This window comes from Cyprinodon tularosa, unplaced genomic scaffold (assembly GCF_016077235.1).
Source record: "Cyprinodon tularosa strain WSP-4 unplaced genomic scaffold, ASM1607723v1 ctg147, whole genome shotgun sequence".
Lineage (NCBI taxonomy): Eukaryota > Metazoa > Chordata > Actinopteri > Cyprinodontiformes > Cyprinodontidae > Cyprinodon > Cyprinodon tularosa.
Window position 1 is genome coordinate 275,607 of NW_024038298.1, and position 23,646 is coordinate 299,252.

Consider the following 23,646-nt stretch of genomic DNA (forward strand, 5'->3'; position numbering starts at 1 on the left):
CAATTTTTGCGTTTTTATGAAGATATTGTTTCACCTCCAGATGCCATAGATTAACAAACAGAACAAATGACTGCAAAGCCTTTATTTTGCCCACGAAGTAAAACTGTATGGCCAATAGCATAAATTAGTAGAAATACTATAAGGGTGTGTTTATTATTTTTATTTTTTTTTGTTTGTTCCTGTGAGCTGAATCAATGAGGATGACGTCATGGCCCGTGTTTCGAATGTCGGGAACGCGCCCTGGTTAGGAGGCCGCGCGTGCTGCTGGGGATACAACTTGTTCAAATCTACAGTTCACGGTCGTTGACAGCCTCCAATACCTTGGATTTCAGGTACCGACTTTATCCCAGACAGATATTGGATCGTCTCGCTGCGTGTAATTAATTTAAAAGTCGTCAGGAGAGAGTCTTGAAGCGCACTCGTTAAGGTTGGCTCACTATGCTAGCAGAGCAGCTAACGTTAGCCTACTAAAGCTAGAGTTTATTCGATTAAAAACAACATGGAAGAGGTTTGTTTTCTATCCACGTTCGGTCTATTTAAATGGCACATTAACGTGTAAGTTTCGGTCTTGTTTACGCGAGGGTATGTTGTGTCCTATAGATCATACGGCGACCGAGGCTGTTTGCTAGTGTTACTGTTTGCTCTGAGCTATGCCAACACAGGACTGCTGCTGTTTTCTACCACAGCCTGTCAGTTGGAAGTTGTTTAGCTGGATTTTTAAGCAGTCTTGTCCTCCTGTTTGTCGCGTATTTCGTTATGTAAGAGTTTCATGTATTTTCTAGAGTTTGGTTCATTGCCGACTTGTTTTGGTTGTGTTCCTTTTTACGGTAACTTTTATGTTTTTTCCCCCAGATCTAAACATCTTGCTTTGCGGCTGAAGAAAGTGTTATCCATCAGCTAGCTGGTGCTTTCGCACACCGCCCTTTAAACTGCAGTTGTGATCGACTCTTTTGTAGCTTTTGTTTGCTGAGCCTTTCTCGTTTTTTCCTGTCTCATCCTCAGTTCCATAGAAAAACCCTTTTTGCTTCATTGCCATAAAAAACGAATCAATTTGACTAGATTTTGAAATATGCTCCGAACTTTCATAAACAAATAATTTTGTTTATTGCATTATTCAAAAACAAAAGTTTGAAATTTGTTTTTATTCTTCTACACTCTATAGGCCGGACTTTGTCACTCAGTTCGTGATGTTGGACAGCATTTTCTGAACTTATAAATCTGTTGGAGTAACTTCTATCAAATTCATATAACTGATAAATGCTGTTAGGAGACAATAATATCAAAGGATCTGAAACCCTGAAATTCTTCCAGCTCTGTTTTAATGCAGCAATCGCCATCTCTAAGCTCTTTTAGCTGAAAAATAGGCCCCACAAACCCATCTAGTAAATTGAGGACAATTTCTACTAACTTTTTCTATCACATTTTCAGGAATTTCCTCTCCCAACCCCCCTCCCCCCTCTGTCAAAGCATGGCTCAGGAGACCAATCAGACGCAAGTGCCAATGCTTTGCACTATGGGATGCGGTTTCTATGGTAACCCCCGCACCAACGGCATGTGCTCCGTCTGCTATAAGGAACACCTGCAGAGACAACAGGGAGGGGGGCGATCCAGCCCTCCTGGAGAGAAAGGTAGGAGGATAGGACAGATGCAAACCTGCCAACTACTAGGTGAGAAAGGCGGGTACTCCTTCATACGCTTTACTGTACTTTTATTTTGCTAAAAGGAGTTGGAGAACAGTTTCCTACTGTGGAATAAGAAAGCCAAGAGTGAATTTGCCATGTGTTCTTTCATCTGAACTCCAAATGCATCTTATCTGCTTTTTCGAGGCATAATTGTAAAAGGATACTTAGAAATCATTTTGAAAATCATCTCTCTGTAAGTTCGGTACACCAGGTTCTCTATCATGCTCTTCTTTTCATACACAGCTGCTACTTCACCATCAGGATCACCGACATCCGCTAGTGTAACTGTGGAGGACACAACCTCAGAGCTCAGTACAGAAGCAGCGGGGACCCCACCTGAGGAACAAACAACAGGGTATGATGGGAAAAACTCCTGTATATTATATTGTCAAAATATGAATTTATCTATATAATTATTGAAAATAGGTAAACGGTATCACTATACCCACTCATTTAATTACTTCCTATAAATAACAGCACCTTGGATTGTTCTTGCAGGGTGAAATGGTAACCATTTCTTTGGCATTAATACCACAGTGCTAGCATAAGGATTTAAAAGAAAATCATACAATTAGAAGTTTTCCATTTTTTATATCGTTTAAAATATGCTACTTTTTTTTCTTCCTCATAATACTGTTTATAATGTAGACTAATAGATGTGATCTAACAAGCTTATATTTCCATGTTGACCAGAAAGACTCCAAATTGTAACCAGGCCTAAGCTGGATGTGGCACAAAGTCCTTATTAAACTTAAAAAAAAAAACCACATTCAATCATAGTAACGGATGACACCATGTTAGTTTCCATGTTCTGAGTATCCCTGCCTCTTTTTTTTTTTTTTTTTAAGCAAGAAATGATGATGGACAGTTTAATTGGTCCTCCATGTAAGTGAAGAAAGCTTTAAAGGAAAATTCCGGTTTTTAACACTTTTAGCCCCTTTTCTGTAGCGTCCAGGATGAAATCGAATGATCGACACCAAAATTTTGACGATTGGTCCGGTCTCTGCTATTTGGCTCATGCAGAATCCCCCCCTGGCTGCTTCAGAATGGCTTTCATAGTGCATGTCCGATAATGTCCTTAAAACAACCTTAAACATTCTTTTTTTTAAATATGCTACTCACCGAGTCGTCAACGCTGTTCAATGACGTTCAAAAACAAGTTTCGTAAAGAAAAAACGTTCCTGTAGTGTTTTATTTAGCATTTTGTAAATCCCATTGAGTTCTGTTGGAATAGTCAATATCCCTCCGCCACCGGAAACGGAAAGGGGGCCTGTTTACGCTTAGTTGCAGTCTTTTCGCAAGGCCCAAGTGTTTCTGCTTCACTCTGTGTACTCCGACGTCGAGGTGCTAACGTCTCTGTTAAACACTTTAAAAAACTCTGAAAATGGAATACGAAAGGTGGATTCTTGAGGAGGGCATATTGGACGGTACAAACATTGTCGCCAACTAGTGGTCTGGAGTGTGCAACGCTTCAGATTCGAACGGGAAGCGGAAGTTTATAAGCGGTTGTGATGTATCGGAAAAAATAGTTCTGGGATTTACAAAATGCAAAATAAAACAAGACAGGAACGGTTTTTCTTCACGAAACTTTTTTTGGAACGTCATTGAACAGCGCTGACGACCCGGTGAGTAGCATATTTTAAAAAAAGAACGTTTAAGGTTGTTTTAAGGACATTATCGGACATGCACTATGAAAGCCATTCTGAAGCAGCCAGGGGGTGATTCTGCATGAGCCAAATAGCAGAGACAGGACCAATCGTCAAAATTTTGGTGTCGATCATTCGATTTCATCCTGGACACTACAGAAAAGGGGCTAAAAGTGTTAAAAACCGGAATTTTCCTTTAACTGGCTATCTTTCAGCCAGCTGACTGGTAGGGTGGTGTGTGTAACAAGCTTGCTTTCCAAAGGCAAATGTTTACAGTATTTAAATCTGTGGAACTTAAAGATGATCAGAGCTATACATTTAGAAATTTTCAGTTCATCTGTGGTCCGGTTTCAGCTACAAAAAATGCCTTTTTAAAAATTTTTTAAATCTGTGACCTGAATATAAAATTTAAGTATTACAGTTACCTGTTAAAGGTCACAAAATGCCATAAATGGTGCTCTAGATCAAAAATATGCTTCAGCTGAATAACCACACTGCATTCTTAGAACATTATCAGCTAAATGGATGTTCCATTAATATTTTCTTCAATTCAAAAGAAAAATGGGTGGTTTATAAAAACATTAAAAAAGAATACAATGCCTATATGCTAAAATAAGTAATTTCAAATCAGCTCTCCAAACGGCACACATTTTCATCAAACATAAATTGGCTAAGAAATAGTTCTGGTATCTGTGTCTTTTATTAGTATTTCAGGTTTGGTGGCTTAATCCTAGTATAACCTCTCCAATTTGAAGACATATATTTGGTCTATATATGGCGTTTATGGCATTTTGTCGTTTGTGCTCCAAGTAAGTATTTGGTTGGTTGGTATATAAGGTCACAGCTTATTTAGATGTTGGATGTATTTACCAGATTTTGTGGTGTTTTTAATTCTAATTGCAGTAGCAGATAGACTTAATCTTTTACTTTCACTTAAAAACTGATGGAGGGTATCCTTTTCAGCTGTTCAGTTTTGTACTGTTAGATTTGTGTATTTTAAACCAATGTTCTTCTGTCCGTTGTGATGTTAGTCCCAGTTCTCCGAGCCCAGTAACCCAACAGATGACAGCAATGAGCATCTCTCAAGATTCGGGGACCGTAGATTCTGAGCGAGCTGTTGCTGAGGGAGAAGAAGAGGAAGAGGATGAGGAAGAAGAGGGTACATCCAGTAGCACAGGTGAGTATTTGATAAGGCTGGGGAGGCTGTGGTTATACCTTCAAAACGATTTGAGTGGTCAGTATAACTAGCAATGGGCTGTATAAATTAGCTGAATAATGTTTGACAGAAATCTGAATTGTAATCATTTTCGACCAATAATGCAATTGCGCCTTTGATTTTGTTGTAGAACATGTAGATGTTCCAGGTTTTTCATTGCCTTGTTTGTCTAGAGTCCATTGTTGCAGGACTTTACCATAACCTTTGTTTGGAAAGGTGCTTACAGTTATTTGCATGCATTGTTCGGCATGCTAGCTGGAAGTTTCTCTTTCGTTTTTTTGTGGCAGCAACCCCATTTTAAACACATTACCACCACCTAAAGGGCTAGAGTGAAAAAAAAAATAAAAAATTAGGCTCTTACTCTTGTTAAATGTAACTTGACCAAAATATGAGTGCCTCTGGGATTTTAAAAAATATCTTTCGTTGCGATTATATTGCAAATGTAATTAATTGCCCAGCCCTGGTATAAATTCAGTCTATTGACCACAAAGGTTCCCAGTTATTTTTAGTTGAGATAAAGACCCACAGCATCACAGCACCTCCACCATTCTTAACCATGCTTTTTCATTACCCTTTCTTCCAAACGACACCCAGACTCAATACGTTTTCATCAACTCCACTGCCTTATTTCAATCTCATGTTTTCTTGCTCTACCTCTTTTGAAAATTAGCCAAGACTGATAGGCTTCTTCATCAGGTCCAAAATACATCCAAGGATATGTAATTAATTATATATAAAAACTTTTAAAGGAAATCCAAATAAAAAACCCATAGATTACAGTGGCGGCTGGTGAAAAATATTTTTGGTGGGGCTGATATAGCCTAGTGTATGTCTCCAACTAATCCGGAATAAGAATTCAAATAAACAATTGGACAATACATACAATTTAACAGTAATTATTTAATTTACTATATAATAACAGTAACAGTGATGATTTGGGTCACTGTGACGGGGTTCTTTGGCCTCCAAGAATCCAGTCTCAGTCGGGTTACCGGTGTTGGTGATTTATTGAGCTCAAAAACTCAAAACAGGGTGCAAAAGAAACTAAACATGTACAAGATACTCTGGGCCTCAGCCTCCCTCCAGTTACCAGCAATGTAACAAAGAAACAGAAAACAAAAATTGCCGCTTTTCTTCCCACAGCCCTCATTAAATAGTTTAAGCCCCTCACATCAGGCTCTCTTATTTCTGATTTCTTCTCATTAATCAGTTTTGTCCATATATTACCTCCACAAACAATTGATGTACAAAAAAAAATAATTTTTACAACTTAATTCTTTTAAACAGATTCATTGACTTATTCAATTACACCAAACTGGGTTTGAACCCAGCAAAGACGCAGCCAGACTGAAGATGACAAGTCCCCGTAGCATAAACACGTACACCCCCCCCCCCCCCCCCCCCCCCCCCCCCCCCCCCACACACACACACACACACGGCTAACCCCACTGAAATATTAAGTGTGCACCCTCAATATGCCAGCAGGTAACCAGGAACAGCTTGTGTGTTTTAAGTTCATGGAGCTACTGGGCTCAGCGCGAGTGTATTGGTCCTCACAAAGACAGTATAACAGGAATGTGTGTGTGGTGCGCAAAGTTAGAGAGGATGTTTTAAGCGACGAGGTGGATTCGTCACAGTCACAATAACCATGACATGAAATGTTCATATCCTACAACAGGGATATTCTTCTGGCAAACGGGTAGATAAATAAGGTTCTCACCGAATTTGGTGGAAGCTGCATCTCGGTCGTTACATTCGCCATCTTCCCTCTAACTGTCTGCACCTGCGCTTGGGTTCAGAAGCCTGTTAAAGCGCAGTATTTTCAGCGCCCCAATACCATAAAGTTCTGAGACGCTGATTGGCCATTAAATTCACCTAGCAATAGTACATGATTGACAGATTCTCTGCAAATGTGGGTCAGTCTGATCAGCGCCCCCAGAACAGAGACGGTAGGAGTCTGTCTGTGGAAATCCACAAATTAATGACAGTAGATAGGGAAATGTAGTTTATATAATTTGTTTTGCTTATAGGTAAACACTCTAGAGAGTAAAACTGACATTTATGAGTTAATTTCTAAAAATATATTTTACGTTTCTCTCTTCTTATCAGGGAGGGCAGTGCCCCAGCGCCCCCTATGGGCCGGCCGCCACTGATAGATTAGCTCCATAGACTACTTTCCCTCCCACTGATTAAATGTAGTCATAAAAGTCTGGACCTTTTCTATAATTCTCTTCATAATTTCCCTCAACTGTCCTAAAAAAATGCATATATTTTTGTCATTTTACAGAGACCAATGAAGAACTGTATTTCAGCTTGATTTTCCTGCCTTATTTGATCATTTCAGACACTTTGTTAGCCTTTTATAAATGCTAGATTAAATGAAGCACAAATAAAATTTTTTGTTTTTATAGACTGCTAGTCCTGAGCTAAAGTGTAATGTTTCCTTTTTCAACCTCAGAACCTGTGGGTGATGGAGCACAAGCTTCCTCTGATGGTGACCAAACCCCCGATAAAAACAAGAAAAAGAACCGATGTTTTTCCTGCCGGAAGAAAGTGGGCCTTACTGGTAAGCTGGAAAATTCATTTCCACTCATTTAGGCTAATTATTAAGCTCTTGAGTGAAGCAGTGTTCAACAGGTATTTGAATAATGGACCAGGTTTGCTACCAACTTTTACTTTAAACTGCACTTCTCACTAAAACCATTCAAATTGGTAGTTATCTAACAGATGTGACTGTTTTCTTCGTGAAAATACTTAAATATTGATTTTCTACATTGGTCATCTCTTTTTGACTTATCAAGCTGACACTGTCTTGATTGTCTACACTCTGTGATCTGTGACTTTTAACGTTATAATGAAAAGAGGAAATCAACATTTATTACATCTTTTTAAAAGTGTTAACAGTAGGCCAGCATTATTACTAAAGATCCATTTCTAAAATGTCTGAATGAAAAGGGGGAGGCATTAAATGTTTGCTGATTTGTGGGCTGATTTGCAGCATAACTCTTCAGAGCCTTTTTACTGCCGACGTCACAGTGACCTCAGAGCGTCAGCTGGAGGCAGCCAATAGCAACCAGCACAGGGTCTAGTTGTTAGCTGTTTGTTTGTTGGTTGCCAGAATGGACAGAGTACAGACAGTTGAAATGTCATTACTTACCTGCTGCTACTTCCAGGCAAACAAAAACATTGTGATTATACTCAATAAAACATTGGGACTGGACACGATAATAAAACTTGCTATCTTTTGAAACTCACACTTTATACCAGGCAAGTTAAGGAAAATGAATTTTTTTTCTTTGGCATGGGTTAATTAACTTTATTCACCAAGCCAAGCAAGTGCAATGCACTGCCAGGGTGTTGTTTCTTCTGTTTACAATGACCTAGCAACTGCAGCTAAGTAGAGGACGTTTCCACTGATCTGGTTCTGTCTGTTAAAGTTAACTTTTTAAAACGGTTATCCTGAAGTTAATGGTCTTAAATATTCATCAAAAATCAGATTTTTTTTTTTAAAGCTGTTGTTAAAAAGAAGAAAGAAAGTAAAACAAATCAAACACACAATCCAAAAAGTGACCAGCCCAATCATCGGGCTGTCTGGCTCAGTAGTATTTGTTCCGCTTATTCCTGATGCTATAGGAGCTTAGTCACTTCAATGTTACCTGGGCAGTTTTGATCAGGTAGTGTTTATACATGTAACTTTTAGTCAGAGAAAAATACCTGAGAATTTTGTTGCTAATTTCTCACCTCGATTTTTGGGTTAAACTGACCTGAATGGAGTTATTTTTGTGGTTTGTTTTTATTAAATCCAAGAAAAAATACGATCTGAAAGGGGGAAATAATTCTAAAAGTAAAACGAGTATACTGAAGTGAAGAAAATATTTGCACTGATGGCCAGTGCTGGTATTTTTTGGGACTGAAGAAAAAAATTTAGAAAATATTTTGTTATAGAATAAAAAAAAAAAAAGATGAATTGACTTTTGGAAAATTATTACAAAGGAAAAAAGCTCTTTCAAAAATATCCTTTTTTCTGGGCCAGTTTCAACAGAATTGAGAGCTGAATGATATTTGGTGCATTCAAGATGAGCAGCGCCTCGCCTTGAATGTGGATCAGAGCTTACAGGTGTTTTGATGGGAGGGGTTGATGGTCTGTTATGAAGCTTGACAGAGCTGACTACAAATAAACAAGATGGCTGGTTTGTGTTATGCAACCTATTGGTGGAAAATGTACCTTGAAACACTTAGAAATACTCTGATTTAACTGCATTCCTTTTCAAAATGAATGTTCTCTTCCTGTGGATTCCTTTGGGTTAGGATTATTTAATACAGCCACAAGCTCTCATTCACATTCCAGGCGAGGCGCTGCTCAACTCGAATACACCTGCTGGTGGAGCGAGGCAGTCTGGGCAAGTGAGAGTTTCCTTATGGGCGTTAAAGATGGAGGCAGAACCACCTTGGCACCTAATATCACCACTCAGCCCTGAAATCTGTTAAAACTGGCCAATAGGAGAGAGAAATCTATTTTTGAGAGAAAATATTGGTCTCTGCACAAAAAATAAAATATTTGATAGTAAAAATATATTTATTTTAAATATATTTTAAAGCTTTTTCCCTTGGAAATAATTTTCCAAATGTAAATTTATGAAAGGTTTTCTGTCGATCCTTTTTATTCATTCCCAAATAACATCAATTTTTTTTTTATCTTTATCTATATATTAGAGTTATTGTTGGTTAATTTTTCATATTTACAATGTGCTTTGATAGTTTGTTGTGTATGTAAATTAATTTAATATCAGTATAGCTATAGGAGCTCATAACTCAAATTCGAATTAAACTCTAAAGAAAACTATTGTTTCACAGAAACTTCTGGCATTTTTAAGCAAAGTGGTGGTTTGTATTGTTCATATATTTGCTCTCTTGTGTTTTTTTTGACATAAAGTCCCATTATTCCCTTCATCAATCTTGCTGACTCTTAAAAATAAAATAATCATTAATAATTTTGAGGAATGACCATTTAAATTGTTTAAAGATGCTCATAACTTCCCTTTTGATTTAGCATCGATGCTAGGACATCGCGATTTTTATAAAGTTGGGCGTTTTGATGTACCTTTAACATTCAGCTCTTGTCTAGGTAAGCTAACAGATTTGACTACCTGTTTGATAATCATTACATATTAAAAAAAAATAAATAAATAAAAAATACTTGATACAAAATACATGTGAAGATACTATACAGTGTTCCATGTAGTCTGCGTTTTGCTTTAAATATGATCATCTGAGCCGTTTAGAAGCGAAGCTTATTTTTTGGCAAAGCTTGATTCCAGTCTTAATAGAGGCAAGTTAAGAAGTTTGATATGGAATCAAATGATTTCATCAGTATACAATTTAGATAATTTACTAAAAAGAGAAAATGACACCACTTCAAGTAATAGTCACTACATTTGAGAAAGGCTTAAATAAGTATACATACTAATTAAAAAATACTATAAATACTCCCATAGATCAAATATTTCTCTAAATATCCCTTCTTATCAGCATCTCTCAAAAGAAAGAAAACCCATGCAATGGTTAAGCTTATGCACAAAGCTCTTGTTTCTCATTCTAAGCTGATAATTTTAATAATCCTTGTGAGAATATTGTAGGATTAGATCTCTAGACAAGGCTAGGTCCTGGCATTTTATGGTAATTTAGAGGCAAATATGTAATAGTTTAGAGAAGCATTGCACTAGAATGGCTGTACAGCCATTGACGTTTTAGAACAGTGCCCTGAAATGCTAGTGGTTAATTTAGCCAAAGTTCAAGTTCATACCTTTTTAGAAGCTTATGGAAGATAAACTCCAAATTAAAATTGAGTTTACATTATGTGCCTACAGCTTTGATTCTCCTTCTGTACTTTTACTCTTTTCACTATTGTGACAGTTTTTTAATGCATTAATGCCATGAAAATAAGGGACAATTCTGTACATTTTCTGAAATGACTTTTCTTTCAAATGTTTTCTTAAATGTATTTTAAGTTAAATGAAATGTATTTTTATTTAATTTTTTGGTATTGTGGCCATTGGTATTTTAAAACAAATTATTTTGAAGTTAATAATTTACACCTTTATGATATCAAACCCATAACATGTTTTACTTCGCATCTTTCATTTTTTTTTTTTTATAAAAAAAATTGGTAGCTAATGTCTAGAGATCACAGATCAATTTATTAAATGTAATGTATTCATCTAGAATCTTTTCTGTTTAAAAAAAAAACAACAGTTATTTTTATTCTTAAAATGCCATATAAAGCTTCAATTACTGAATCATGTAGTTTAAAACTCCTAGTGTTACAAAAACAGAGTTCTTCTTTAATGCTAAGGGATTTTAAATTCATTTCGCAGCATTCCAGGTCCCCGAAATGCTGCTAAATTTTTCAAAGCCATGTTCCTTTATTTAGGTTAAAAGTTTAAAGAATAGATAAGAGCAAATTTTCTGTGTCCAGTAAGTCTTCCTGTTATCTACAGAAGTATTTTTGTTATTCTTGCAGCCTGAATGAATATTAGTCATTTTGTAGAAAATTATTTCCTTTGACAAAAACTTGCATCTTTGTGTCATTATTTCGCACTATACTTGTGCTGAAAATGCTTCACTTTATATCTTCTTTGCCCCGCAACAACTTGATCGGAAGGAGGATTTCTGTTCTAGCCAGTCGAACTAAAAATCTTATTGTGGTGACCAGCTGATTTCTCAGTAGACATCTGATTAATGTAAAAATGCTCACTGTGTGAAAGATGTTTAAGGCATATTTCTGAACTACTGCTGATTTGAATCTCTTGAGCTCATTACAGCATTTACACAATGTAAAAGTCTTTGTATTTTAATTGTTTTTTAATGATATTTTCAAACCATAATTTGTTTGAACAATTTTCTCTTTTTACTTATTTTTTTTTATTAGGTTTTGACTGTCGCTGCGGCAACCTGTTTTGTGCCATCCACCGCTACTCTGACAAACACGACTGTCCATATGATTACCGGAGCGCAGCAGCTGCACGCCTACGCAAGGAGAACCCCATCGTGGTAGCTGAGAAAATCCAGAAATTATGAGGACTAAGTGCAATAAAAGTCTCTGAGACTTTGTGAATTTGAACAATGGTGACTTGGATGGGAAAAAAGCAAACACCTGACATCATGGCTTCATTTTGTTCAAGGTAGTCAAAGGCGGACAGGGGGCGACGTGGTCGCACTAAAAATCAAGACACATCCCTCACTAGCGCTCCCCTCCCTCTCTCTCGCTTTCTCTCAGCTTGTGACTGCAGCTAAATCTGAGAGTGTCTGTGTTTTAGGATTGAATGAAAGTGTGTGTGTTTGCATATATCTGCTGGAGAGTTAGAGAGAGAGTCATAGGGGCTGGATGGATGTTTGTTTTGCCATGGGGAGGGTGGGATTTTATTTGACCCCTTTTTGATTCTCAACTTGGAGGGATCGCGAGTATTTTTATTTTTTGTGCAATCCCTTTAGGTACCGGTAGTTGAAATAAACTGTGGATAAGCTGTTTGGGGAGTGTGCCACAGCCTGGATAATGACACAGGATCCTTCAGAAGGTTTAGTTAGTTTAAAAAAAAAAACACAGATTTTATGTGTAAGAATCTTTTTAAGGGCTTTGGAATATTTTTTCTTCTTAGACTTTAAAAACCTATAACCTTTCTATTGACATTGCTTTTTTCCTTTTTTTTTTTTTCTTCACCCCTCTTAAATCTTACGCAGTGGATTACCACATGTGGAAGTCCAAAGGCTTGCGTTTTTTCAGATTTCTCTTTCTGTTGACATGTATGGATGCTGGGTGCATGATTGGGGAGGGAAAGGTCAGGGCAGTCAGAAAACCTTGACTTAACTGAGTGGCTGAATCCCTTTGTTTTCTGTTTTGTTTTAATGAGCGTATGACATCAGAAGATCTATATTAATATATTCTAGTTAGCTTGAATTGTGTGATTGCATTCTATTTATTTTATATTGGTTGGTGTGTGCTGGAGGATTGGCGGCATGTGTCAGCAAATTGTTAGGAATTGCACTTTGCAGTTATATTTAAGTAATTCCATCTTTAATCTTTAGCTATGAAAGTAAAACAGCTCATATGGATTGGGGTGCAGTTTCACTGCCTCTATGCAGTAAAATGAAGTTGTTTTTTTTCTTTCTTTTCTGTTAAACAAAGCACAACAACTGATATCAACTGCAGAGCACAAAACATGTGCCACTCCTACTTGGTTTCTTTCAGCGTCTTGGTCGTGTTAAGTTTATATCTGAGCTGTAGAGCAGGCTCAGAGGAAAATTGCCTTGTTCTAGTGATGAGGTGTTCTATTTGAGCTTTTCCTACGAAGCCTTTATTTGTGTGTGTTTGTTGTTTGGAGTCAGAGTAGGGCTCCATGTTTCTCTAACCACCAGCAGACCGCTGACACATGCTGAATGAAAACCGAAGTGGGTCGCAGTTAAGCTACACACAGGTAAAAACATGTTCCGCTCAGCTACAGCAAAGATTGTCGCTATGCTGTGCTTTTTACATTGCGCTCTGATTCAGATGAGTCCTTCTGCAAAGATCGCTTCTGGCTAGCTTGTTTTCGGGAAACTCCAACCTAATGCATGTGTGCAGTTGGACATGAATCACTGCATAGTGGGAAAACTTTGGCGTTGCCATGACGAGAAGGCGACATGGCAGGAGCACAATGCATGGCTGAAACCTTTAGGGTTTAAACAAGGACGACTGAACAGTTTAGGATTTTCTTTCCAAATGTAAATAACATATGGCTCCACTGCATATAGTATAATCTTTATGTAGATTATTGCCAGGTAATTAAGGTGATGGATTGAGGTGAAGAATAGTAATGTGTATTAAAAGTGCTTTTCATAATTATCCCAAAAAAAAATAAAAGTGCCCTTACTGGCACTGACAATTTTACCAATTTATTACCCAATTTAATGTACAATTATTACATGTAAAATTCAGTGTTTTCTGTAGACACCCACTACTTGTATCTTTACCAAGTCTTTCATTGTCTGTTTTCTTATTTTTTTTTCTATTTTTTAAACAATCATAATCCCACAACCATCCATAAGCATTTAATATTCTTCACTTACTCTGTATCCCAATCCTGTTTAAAAGCTTAAAAAAAATCCCTCTTGTCATTCAGGTAGCATTTGACGTTTAACCTTTCCATTATTTACACTTTTCCCTTAAACGTTGCTTGATTGTGATGATGAAATATTTATAGAAGAGCCGTTTAAAAAAAGCTGCAAAGAAAATGGAACCTTTTTTTTTTTTTGTTAAAGAAGCCAATGCAAATTGTGACCGATGTGACGCTTTGCTTCTGAGACGAGTTTCGCTTTAACTCCTTGATTTTTGATTTCCTGACATGTTTGAATGGCTGCTGGGGTGAGGACTCAGCACGCCAGCAACAAACCCATTTTACCTGCGTTAGGCTGAGCATCTATAAACCCTGACTGTGATTAATTTCTCCTGCCGTTTTGCATCTAGTGGAAAATTGAAATTCAGACGGTGGGTGAATCTTGGGTGATGACGAGACAAAAATCGGACTTGCTTTACAACTTCTAACTGCTGCATCCCTGAATATAGAAACATAATTCCCAGACTTTCAGATGTTTGATAGAAAACATTTAGTTCTGCTCTACAGATGATTTGTGAAATGATTGTTATGCTGCATAAATCATGAGGGTTCCATGTTTGTGTTGCTTATTAATAACTGCTCATATCAGTATCCAAACCCGATAGACATGCTTGTTATAGTTTGGAGCAGTTTGAATGTAAACTACAAGATTTCACACAAAACACGATGTCAATTAAACTGACTATTGGGATTTTATTTTGACTGTTTCAGGTTGAGAAGGGATACAGTTATCCTTTTTTATTTTTATTTACATAAACCACAGTTGAACCACTAACATTGTTTAGATGGTGATTTGGCACCAGCAGTTAGGCATTCTAGTCTCCATCATTACATTAACCTTTTTTTTTCTTAATATTGATTATGTGCAGCTGTCTTCAATTCATTAAAATAGATCTGTTTATCATATGAGGGGGGGTTGATTGACAAAGATAAATCTGCATCTTACGCCTCCAGTTTAAGCTCTGGTTCACAAAAGCAAGTTGAGATTATTTTGATCACTGTCATTGAAGCTAAATTGTAGAAATTTCAATTGAAACAATTTGTTCAGAGATCTAGTTCCTGTCCCTTTGCACTCCAGTTCCCCAGAGAAACCACCACATAAGATTTTTTTTCCTTTTTTTTTCTTTTAAGAGTTAGGATTGTATGATGTGTAAAATTAAGTATAAAACAATAAAATCACAAAGTTTATTTTAAAGTAAACTTGTCTTTCGTTTTGCTTTTTAATCATGATTGTTACTTTTTTCCACATTTTCTTGCAGCTGCAGCCTTAGTCGTTACATGTACCGTACTTTACTCCATCATTCATAAAAATAACTGACCACATATTGCAAAGTTGTGCTTTTGCAGTTTGCTACAGGCTATGTAGTGCACAGGGCAAACACTTGGGAGCTACTGCTTTCATATTTGACAAAAAGTAAACCCTTATAAGGCTTAGAAGGCTATTCTGCACAAATAGGAAAACTGGATGTTGAATACATAATGCAGAAAAAAAACTTGAAAAAACACAACAGATTGGATTAAATTAGAGTGTTCTGAATTATTAGAAGGATCCATTCAAAATCCTGATCTAATTCTGTGACAAACCTTCACTATCCAGTCTAAATGAGCTTGAATTAAATTAATAAAGCTGACATGCCTCAAATTACTTCTAGCTGTGTAAATGATCACATCAGGATGGGCTGATACAAGTGAACTCTACTTTTTTCCTGATTTCAATACATCCATAACTAAATTATTTTACCTTGATTTCAAATTTACACACGAACTCCTCATCTTTCAAATAAAATCACTAAATGCAATTAAACTTCTGGCTGTGAGGTGACTGTTTGTGGATACAGTACTCCAGCAAGGCACTCTATAGCTTTATGCACTAAACGTTACATTATTGGACTAAACCAGTGCCCTTCTTTCACACGGTCCCTCAGCTTTTGTACTTATTGTTTTGAGATTCAACAAAATGTTGGAACAAATGGTGCCATCCAGCAGCACATAATGTGCTCTAGTGATCAGCAACACTCAGAGCTTGGTCAAAGCAGCTGAGTTTGTTTTGTCTGAATAAAGCCTTACGATGACTCCTGTTGTGATTTTTACAATTCACAAGAATTAAATTAAATGAACAATTGTGCTCTTTGCTGAAACACTGCAGCTTTGTCCCCTAATGGGATTGAAATCACAGAAAAAGCTTTTAGTGTTGGGATTCTACATCATACAAAAACGGTCCTGTGTAAAATGACCTAAATAAGTAGAGCACTAGAGCAGGTGCTGTGTCCTACTAAAGGCAATACACAAGAGACAAACAGGGTTTCCTGACTATCTGTTGAAGAAATTATTACATTTTATGAATAGACTTTTTACAAATGACATCAGTTTACTTCACTATTTTCAGCTATGACTGTCATTTCTTTTTGCACAAGCTTTAAGCACCAGGAATACACCCTCACAGACCCCTGTAGGCCCCAACAAATTAGATCTTTTGCTTTGCACAGTGCATTCTGCTTATACTGAAGAAAACCAGCTGACAAACCTGTCTGAATCACAATATAATTCAATGTAACAAAACCCAGCATCATTGTCTAATTATAAAACATTTGTGTTCTGGTTATATTTTTTGCTACATCAGCACAAGCAAAAATAGTTTTAGCAAGTAGCACCTTTTAAACTATTCTATGAGTCTGAAGTTGTTTTCTAACCTGAGAAAAGATGGTTTGGTTGGTTGGTTGTTTTCTACAGTATTTTGGGATACTCAGTAGAAAAGCACCCTGGAAATGCAGAACAGATCAGGTGCAGGAATACCTTAAAATCTGTTCCCAGCTTCTATACAGAAAGTGTAAGACGTTCAGTATGTAAATATTAAATATATTAATTTGAAGGCCATGTAAGTTCTAAAAAACATTGCTTGTAACCTAGAAGTAGATAATAAATAAGAATTTCAATGTGCTTAAATAATAGAATTAATCTGATCTTTGTTATTTTCATGACATAGAAAAAGCCTGATCTAGTTCCTACATTTGGTTGTCAAATCAAAGGTTTAATAAAAATAAAAAAAATACACCCAGACCGGTGAGCCTATTGGACCAGTAAAAAAATCATTGTCATCCACAAAGATAGTGTTTTTCTAATATTGTTTAAAGGCATATACAGCTTTAAATACTCTACTTGGAAACAGGAATGTGCAGAGGAGGCAAGAAGGAAAACTATACTGTGAGACCATGTCATAAATGGGAAGAGTTTTTGAGATGTGTTAATGAAATGGAATATAAATATTTTGAGCAGGGATCATTTTAACCTCTGCACCAGACAGCTTGAAATAATTAAGAAAATAAATGTTTTGCTTTTTACAGTATAATACATTTGTCTATGCTGTCAACAGCAAATGTAAGATCTAGCAGCAAGACAGGATTAGTGAGCCTTCACCACTTTAAGAGATGTTTTCTGTGGAATGAAGAAAATTCAGCCTGTAGTAGTTCATGTAAAATTTTAGCTCTATACATTGATTAGTGAGCTGAAATACATTATCTACATACTACCTTTCAAAATAAAAAAAATATATGTTCAAAACAAATACATCATTTGAGCTTTTTGTCCATGTTAAAAGTTTTATTTCTTTTGATTGTTTTATTTATTGGGACGTATAATGTGGAAAATCCCTGCAGCCAGTTACTGTCATTAAAAGCATGGGCAGTTTTAGAAAGGGGCCAACAGGGGCCTTTGCCCCTGTACTGAAAACATAAATTAAAAAACCCTTCTTATATTGATATGCTTGAACAAAAACCAAAACTAATTGGTCCCTTTGAGTAATTTAATAACAAAGCTTTTCAGCTTACCTTAACACTAATTTAGAAATGATGGTCTGTTGCCTTATTCAGATAGGATTGCAGTTTTTAATCTATCAGATCAGCGGTCTGCAAGCTTTCTTTGTGGCTCACTTAAAGTCGTAGGAAAGCGGCAGTTCCAACCGTTGCATTTCCAAATTCTCTCAAGTGGTGCCCGACTTTACACGAGTGAATAAAGTGAATTGTCGATTATCACGAGACCAGGGTCGTTGTGGCAGAAGGTTCGCAAGGAAGTTTGGTTGTGGCCGGTGTCTCGGAAGCATCTTGCCAACTAGTTAACAACTTAATGCTAATAGGTTCCCAATGGGAAATCACTTTGGGACCAATTGGCACTTAATTGGTGACTTTAAATGACACTCTCAAGTAACGCTATGGACAGCGGAAACATGCAAGAGGAGGAGAGTTTTGTGTCGGAGGTCGTGGACGAGTCACCTCCTTCATACATTTTTTATTTAGAGGAGGAAAGCGTGGAGGAAGATGTTGTGGAAGAGGACGCCAGGGTGGCAGAATCTTGGTTTGGTGTAGAAGGGTTAAAGCCGTACATGTCTGATCTCTTGCCACACAACGCTGCCAGTTCTGTTAGCTCTACGCCTGCCGAAGACACAGACGTCCATCTCCATGAAAATTGGGACATAACTTAATGGGAAAGTAAATGATTCTTATTTCAACTGTTTTAGCTGCAACGTCTGAATCAAGATGCTATGACCGAAAAGATTTGATTGACAGATGACTGTTTATATATGATTGGCTGAATTTAGGTGTACAAGCTGACATATAACTTTCTTGCATAAAAAACTTTCTTGCATGATTTCTTGGCCGATATCATGCCAAAATATGACCGAGTTCTCATTGTTGGTGATTTTAATATTCATGTCTGCTGTCCGACTTCACCTATGGCTCAGTCATTTCTTAATGTTATTGATTCTTTTAATTTTGTGCAGTCTGTGACTGGTGCTACTCATGAACATGGTCACACTCTTGATTTGGTTTTATCTTATGGTCTACCAGTCTTTAACTTAGAAATTGGTGACTCATTCTTTTCTGACCATATGCCTGTTTTGTTTGAGACAACGCTGTCCCATGGAAAAGCTAAAACTCGAGCTGCAGCTCGGCTCTGTCGTGTTTTTAACCCTACTACTGCTGGTCAGTTTTCTTCTGTTTTTAATCAGAACTGTACTATTCCAGAGGATGTGGGAAATAACACTGGAACTCAGCAACTGGTTTTATTCTACCAGTAAAGCAGCCTTGGATTTGGTGGCACCTCTAAAAATTAGATTTCCAAAATCCAAGCATGAACCCTGGTTAAATGAGGTCACTCGGGCTGCCAGGAGAGACTGCCGCAGAGCAGAACGCAAATGGAGAAAGGACAAATTACAGGTGTCTCTCCAAACATTAAAGGAATGTTGGCGCTGTTATCAAAGGATTGCAAAAGGCAGCCAAAGAAAATACCTGTCGGGTTTGATTGTATCAAATAGTCAGAATCCTGCTATCCTATTTAAAATTATTAACTCTGTTCTAAACGATTCACATAGTGGCTTTATGGAGACCTCACCTGCTGCATGTGAAAACTTCTTACACTTTTTTGATGAGAAAGTTGCTTCTATTAGGGCCCAGATTATCCCCTCTTCTTATGATCCTTCAGTTGTGGTGCCTTGTTCTGGTGTTTTCCACAGCTTTGAATGTGTGAACTTGCAATTATTGCAGGAGGTGGTTAATCACTTAAGGCCAACTGGTTCTCCAGATGATGTTATTTCGCCCCAATTATTTAAAGAAGCTTTCTCTGCTATAGGTCCTTCTGTCCTTGCTCTTGTAAATAGTAGCTTGTCCTCAGGCATTGTTCCTAACGCTCTGAAGCATGCAGTTCTGCAGCCTCTACTTAAGAAACCAGCTTTGGATCCTACTGTTCTGGCAAATTATCGACCTATCTCTAAATTGCCTTTTATTTCAAAAATTCTTGAGAAGGTAGTCTGTAATCAGCTAATGGCCTATCTTAATGAACATAATGTATTAGAGGTTTTTCAGTCTGGTTTTAAACCATTTCATAGCACAGAGTCAGCCCTTTTAAAAGTTTTTAATGATATACTTTTAGCAACTGATTCAGGTGACGTTGTTGTTTTGGTGCTGTTGGATTTATCATCTGCTTTTGACACAGTTGATCATGTCATTTTACTTTCCCGTCTGGAACAGTGGGTGGGCGTCGGTCACATAGCTCTAGATTGGTTTAGATCATATTTGGCTGAACGTACTTTTTGTGTCTGTCTTGATGGCCATAGGTCCCCCTCTGCTCCACTGTCGTGTGGTGTCCCACAGGGCTCAGTTCTAGGCCCGCTCCTTTTCTCACTTTACCTTCTTCCGCTCGGCTCTATTTTAAGAAAACATGGGATTGCCTTTCACTGCTATGCAGATGACACACAGATATACTTACCGCTAAAGAATGTAAACTCCACCTCTCTTCGGTCTCTGTTTTTATGTCTTGAAGATGTGAAGGCCTGGGTGGCCCTAAATTTTTTAAAACTCAATGAGGACAAGACGGACGTAATGATCTTTGGCAGATCCACTGCTGATTCCGTGACTAGTCTTGGCTCCTTGGCTCAGTACGTTAAGCCGGTTATTACAAATTTAGGGGTTAAGATGGATGCTGGTCTTAAAATGGAAGCGCACATCAGAGCCGTTATAAAGTCCAGCTTTTTCCGCTTAAGGCAGCTAGCAAAAGTAAAACCCATTCTTTCCAGACAGCATTTCGAAACAGTGATCCATGCATTTGTGACGACACGGCTGGATTACTGTAACTCACTTTATACAGGGGTCAGCGACTTGTATATTTCTCATCTTCAGAGGGTTCAAAATGCTGCTGCACGTCTTTTAACAGGTACACGAAAATTCGACCACATTTCCTCTGTTTTAGCTTCCTTACACTGGCTGCCAGTACATTTTAGGATTAATTTTAAAATTCTTTTATTTGTTTTTAAAACTCTTAATGGCCTTGCTCCTTCTTATCTGTCTGAGCTGTTACATTCTTATGCACCCTCCCGTTCCCTCAGGTCAGCTGATCAGTTGCTTCTGAGGGTCCCAAAGACAAAATGCAAGCTCAGAGGAGACCGTGCTTTTTCTGTGGCAGCTCCTAAGCTGTGGAACGATCTGCCTCTGAGCATAAGACAGGCCTCTTCTCTTACTGCTTTTAAGTCCCTTCTTAAGACTCATCTTTTTTCCTTGGCTTTTGACACAATTTGAGACGTTTTACTTTGTTTTATTCTTTTTGTATACTAATATGTATTTTACACTTGTTTTTTCTCTATTTTATAATTTTATTGTATTTTATGATTGTGTACAGCACTTTGGTCCTGTTCGGTGTATAAAGTGCTTCATAAATAAAGTTGGTATGGTATGGTATGGTATAAAATAACGAAAAAAACCCAGATTTTAAGACAGGATTTTTTTTTTTTAAACAGAACTTTTCTAAGTTTTGGGACAATATTGTCTGATAAAGAGTATATTTATATACATGTTTAAGCCAGAATGATTTAACGTTTAAATATGATTTCACTACGACTTTAATATACAACACGATGCACTATTAATCTGATTTTTTTTTAAATAAAAAAACAACCCTCCCCCAGTAAGATTAGTTGGTTGGTAAACATTCACAGATTAGCACCTTCTTTGTATTTGATTCAATTAATTATTGTTAAAAACTTTTAAATTAGGCAAGTTGTGTAAGTATGTAAATTAACAGTTTTCTTAAAACAATTGGGTTTATTGGTAATTTATTAATAGGGCTTGGTCGTCGTGACGTCACCACTTTGCGTGGTCGCCATGTTGACGGCGCACTTTACGGCTTCCTTAGATTATTACCTGTGACTAACGCGTACTGTACTCCCTCTCAGCCGTGTTTTATTTCGTTTAATTTGACCGTAACTTGATTTCAACCATGGTAAACCGTTGCTGTATTGTGGGCTGTAACAGCGCATCACATGATCGCCGAGGGAAAAACCTACAAAATGGGATAACTTTCCACGCTTTCCTGCCTGGAGGCGCAAACACGGAGACCAAGTTTCACAGATAACAAAGAGTCGTCGGCTAGCTTGGATCGCGGCTGTAAGACGACAGAACATAACTTTCCACAGTATTCCGATGTCAATGCGAGTGTGTTCCCTGCATTTTCATTCTGGTAAGTTAAAGATGCACGGTTTTATTTTATAGCCTACAGTATTTCCTTCCTTCATCCGTGGCACCACATACATGCATGAACGCGCGCCCAGAGACTGTTGATATAGCATTTTCATCCTCGTTGGTTGATATAGCATTTGATATAGCATTTCATCCTCGTTGGTTGATGTAGCATTTGATATAGCATTTTATCCTCTTTGGTAGAACACACTGCCAGTTCCTACAAGGACAGGGACATCCCTCTCCATGTTCAAAAAAAACCCTGAGGTTGACAGCTGTCATAGCCCCACTTACAAATTTTGCTGATCCTAGCGCTTACCAGCCGTCTTGTAATGTAATGTAATCATATAATACAATATAATAATGTGTATATTGAGGATCATTGATAACATTATTGTTCTATTTGTTTTCAACACTGCTGCTGTGGATAATAATTTTAAATTGTGTCACCAGGAAAACCAGCAAATGAAATGTACACCTCGCATCCGGATTGGGCACCATCACTACACTTGGGCCACACTGAGATAAAGGCCACACAGACTGCACGCTATGAGAGACAGGAAAAGAGAAAACGGCAAAGGACTGACAGTACACCTGGGATGGATGAGACAGCTATTGATGACCTTGTTCCGCCCGGTAAGCTTTACAGAGCCAGCAGATTCAACACCGTATGTTGCTTCTGTGGCTTTTTCAGCTGCATGATGCACATTTAGCTAAAAGATGTCCTTATTTTATCCATAGTGGAGACACCAGCTGAGGATGGAGCTGAGCAGACACCGCTGACAGAATGTGACTTCTGTCAGCGCCGGCGTGCTGAAATCAACCGGCTGCTGGAGGAGAACAAGACCCTGAAACGTGAGCTTGGCCAGAGAAAAATGGATGAAGATTTCCTGAAGGAAGACACCGTCAAAGTGAAATACTACACTGGACTTCCACACCTTAAAGTCAACCACTTTATTCTGGTGTTTATGAATTACTGTATTAAAGAAAAGATTGATGCTCAATATGGAATTGACAATTTCTTTGTATCAACAATACACTCTACGCAAACATTTAACAAGTGGGTTGTTTTTTAGCCATAGGTGTGTTTTGCATCCATACCCAAAAGCAAGAGGTCTCAAACGATCAGATCCTTTTCAGTGTTTATTTGCAAGTAGTGAAACTTGAGAACACAGTGTAGCGCAGAACAGTGCAGTGCAGTTTGAATGCTTGTAGGTAAATGGTTACAAATAAAAAATGGACGCGATGAAAATGCAGTGCAATTACTTACAATAACATAGTATGTATTTATACAAAATGTTCAATCCTATTAAGTCGGTCTTAATGAAACATCAATGGAGAAATGGAAAGTGGAGGTATTGCAAATTATTATTATACAAATTGTAGTTATAGTAAACATTAAGTTAAACACTGTTAGTGCAAATTCTTATATAAGTATTTATAATAATATGCATTACTTAAATTGTATAAATAAAGGCTGCGATGCAATATTTCATGATATACAATAATATAATCTATAATTGTATAATAATATAACAACGTGCAATAATATGCAAATATAACAATACAATGTAATAATAAAAAATACTATGCTTTTTATAAAAAATGTCTATGATGACCCATGGCTTCAGGGGAGTCTCATTAATGCGCTGAGAGTGCAAGACCTGAGGAGAAAAAAAATAGACATAAATTATGCAGGTAAGGACAGCATTATATTTCATTCTATGCAGGAAAGCAAACGTTAACCTCAACCCCTCATGCATGTGTATACATATATAAATCACAGTTATACAACAGTAAAGTATAACAACCACGCTGTTATATTGTTATATCACTTAAAAGAAAAAGAAATGAAATGAGCACAGGACATTTAAACCTGCTAATGCCTCTGACTGAATGATTTAAGCTCAAAGTTACCCGTTACAGTGTTTTATGAGGTCAGATTTAATAACC

The 23,646-nt window shown here is 37.3% G+C and overlaps 1 protein-coding gene across 1 annotated transcript; it reads left to right on the forward strand.

The window, feature by feature from the left end:
• Positions 1–208: 208 nt before the first annotated feature.
• On the forward strand, positions 209–14,888 carry zgc:77486 (uncharacterized protein LOC405808 homolog). Its single transcript, XM_038279027.1, has 6 exons — positions 209–332; positions 1,429–1,628; positions 1,926–2,037; positions 4,360–4,505; positions 7,003–7,110; positions 11,473–14,888. The coding sequence occupies exons 2-6, from the start codon at positions 1,469–1,471 to the stop codon at positions 11,619–11,621; spliced, it is 675 nt and encodes a 224-aa protein (XP_038134955.1). The 5' UTR covers positions 209–332; positions 1,429–1,468; the 3' UTR covers positions 11,622–14,888.
• The last annotated feature ends 8,758 nt before the right edge of the window (positions 14,889–23,646 follow it).

Coding starts and splice junctions, on each gene's coding strand:
- zgc:77486 (XM_038279027.1), top strand. CDS start 1,469: ATGGCTCAGGAGACCAATCAGACGCAAGTGCCAATGCTTTGCACTATG. Junction 1,629..1,925: donor CAGCCCTCCTGGAGAGAAAG/GTAGGAGGATAG, acceptor TTTCATACACAG/CTGCTACTTCACCATCAGGA. Junction 4,506..7,002: donor GGGTACATCCAGTAGCACAG/GTGAGTATTTGA, acceptor TTTCAACCTCAG/AACCTGTGGGTGATGGAGCA.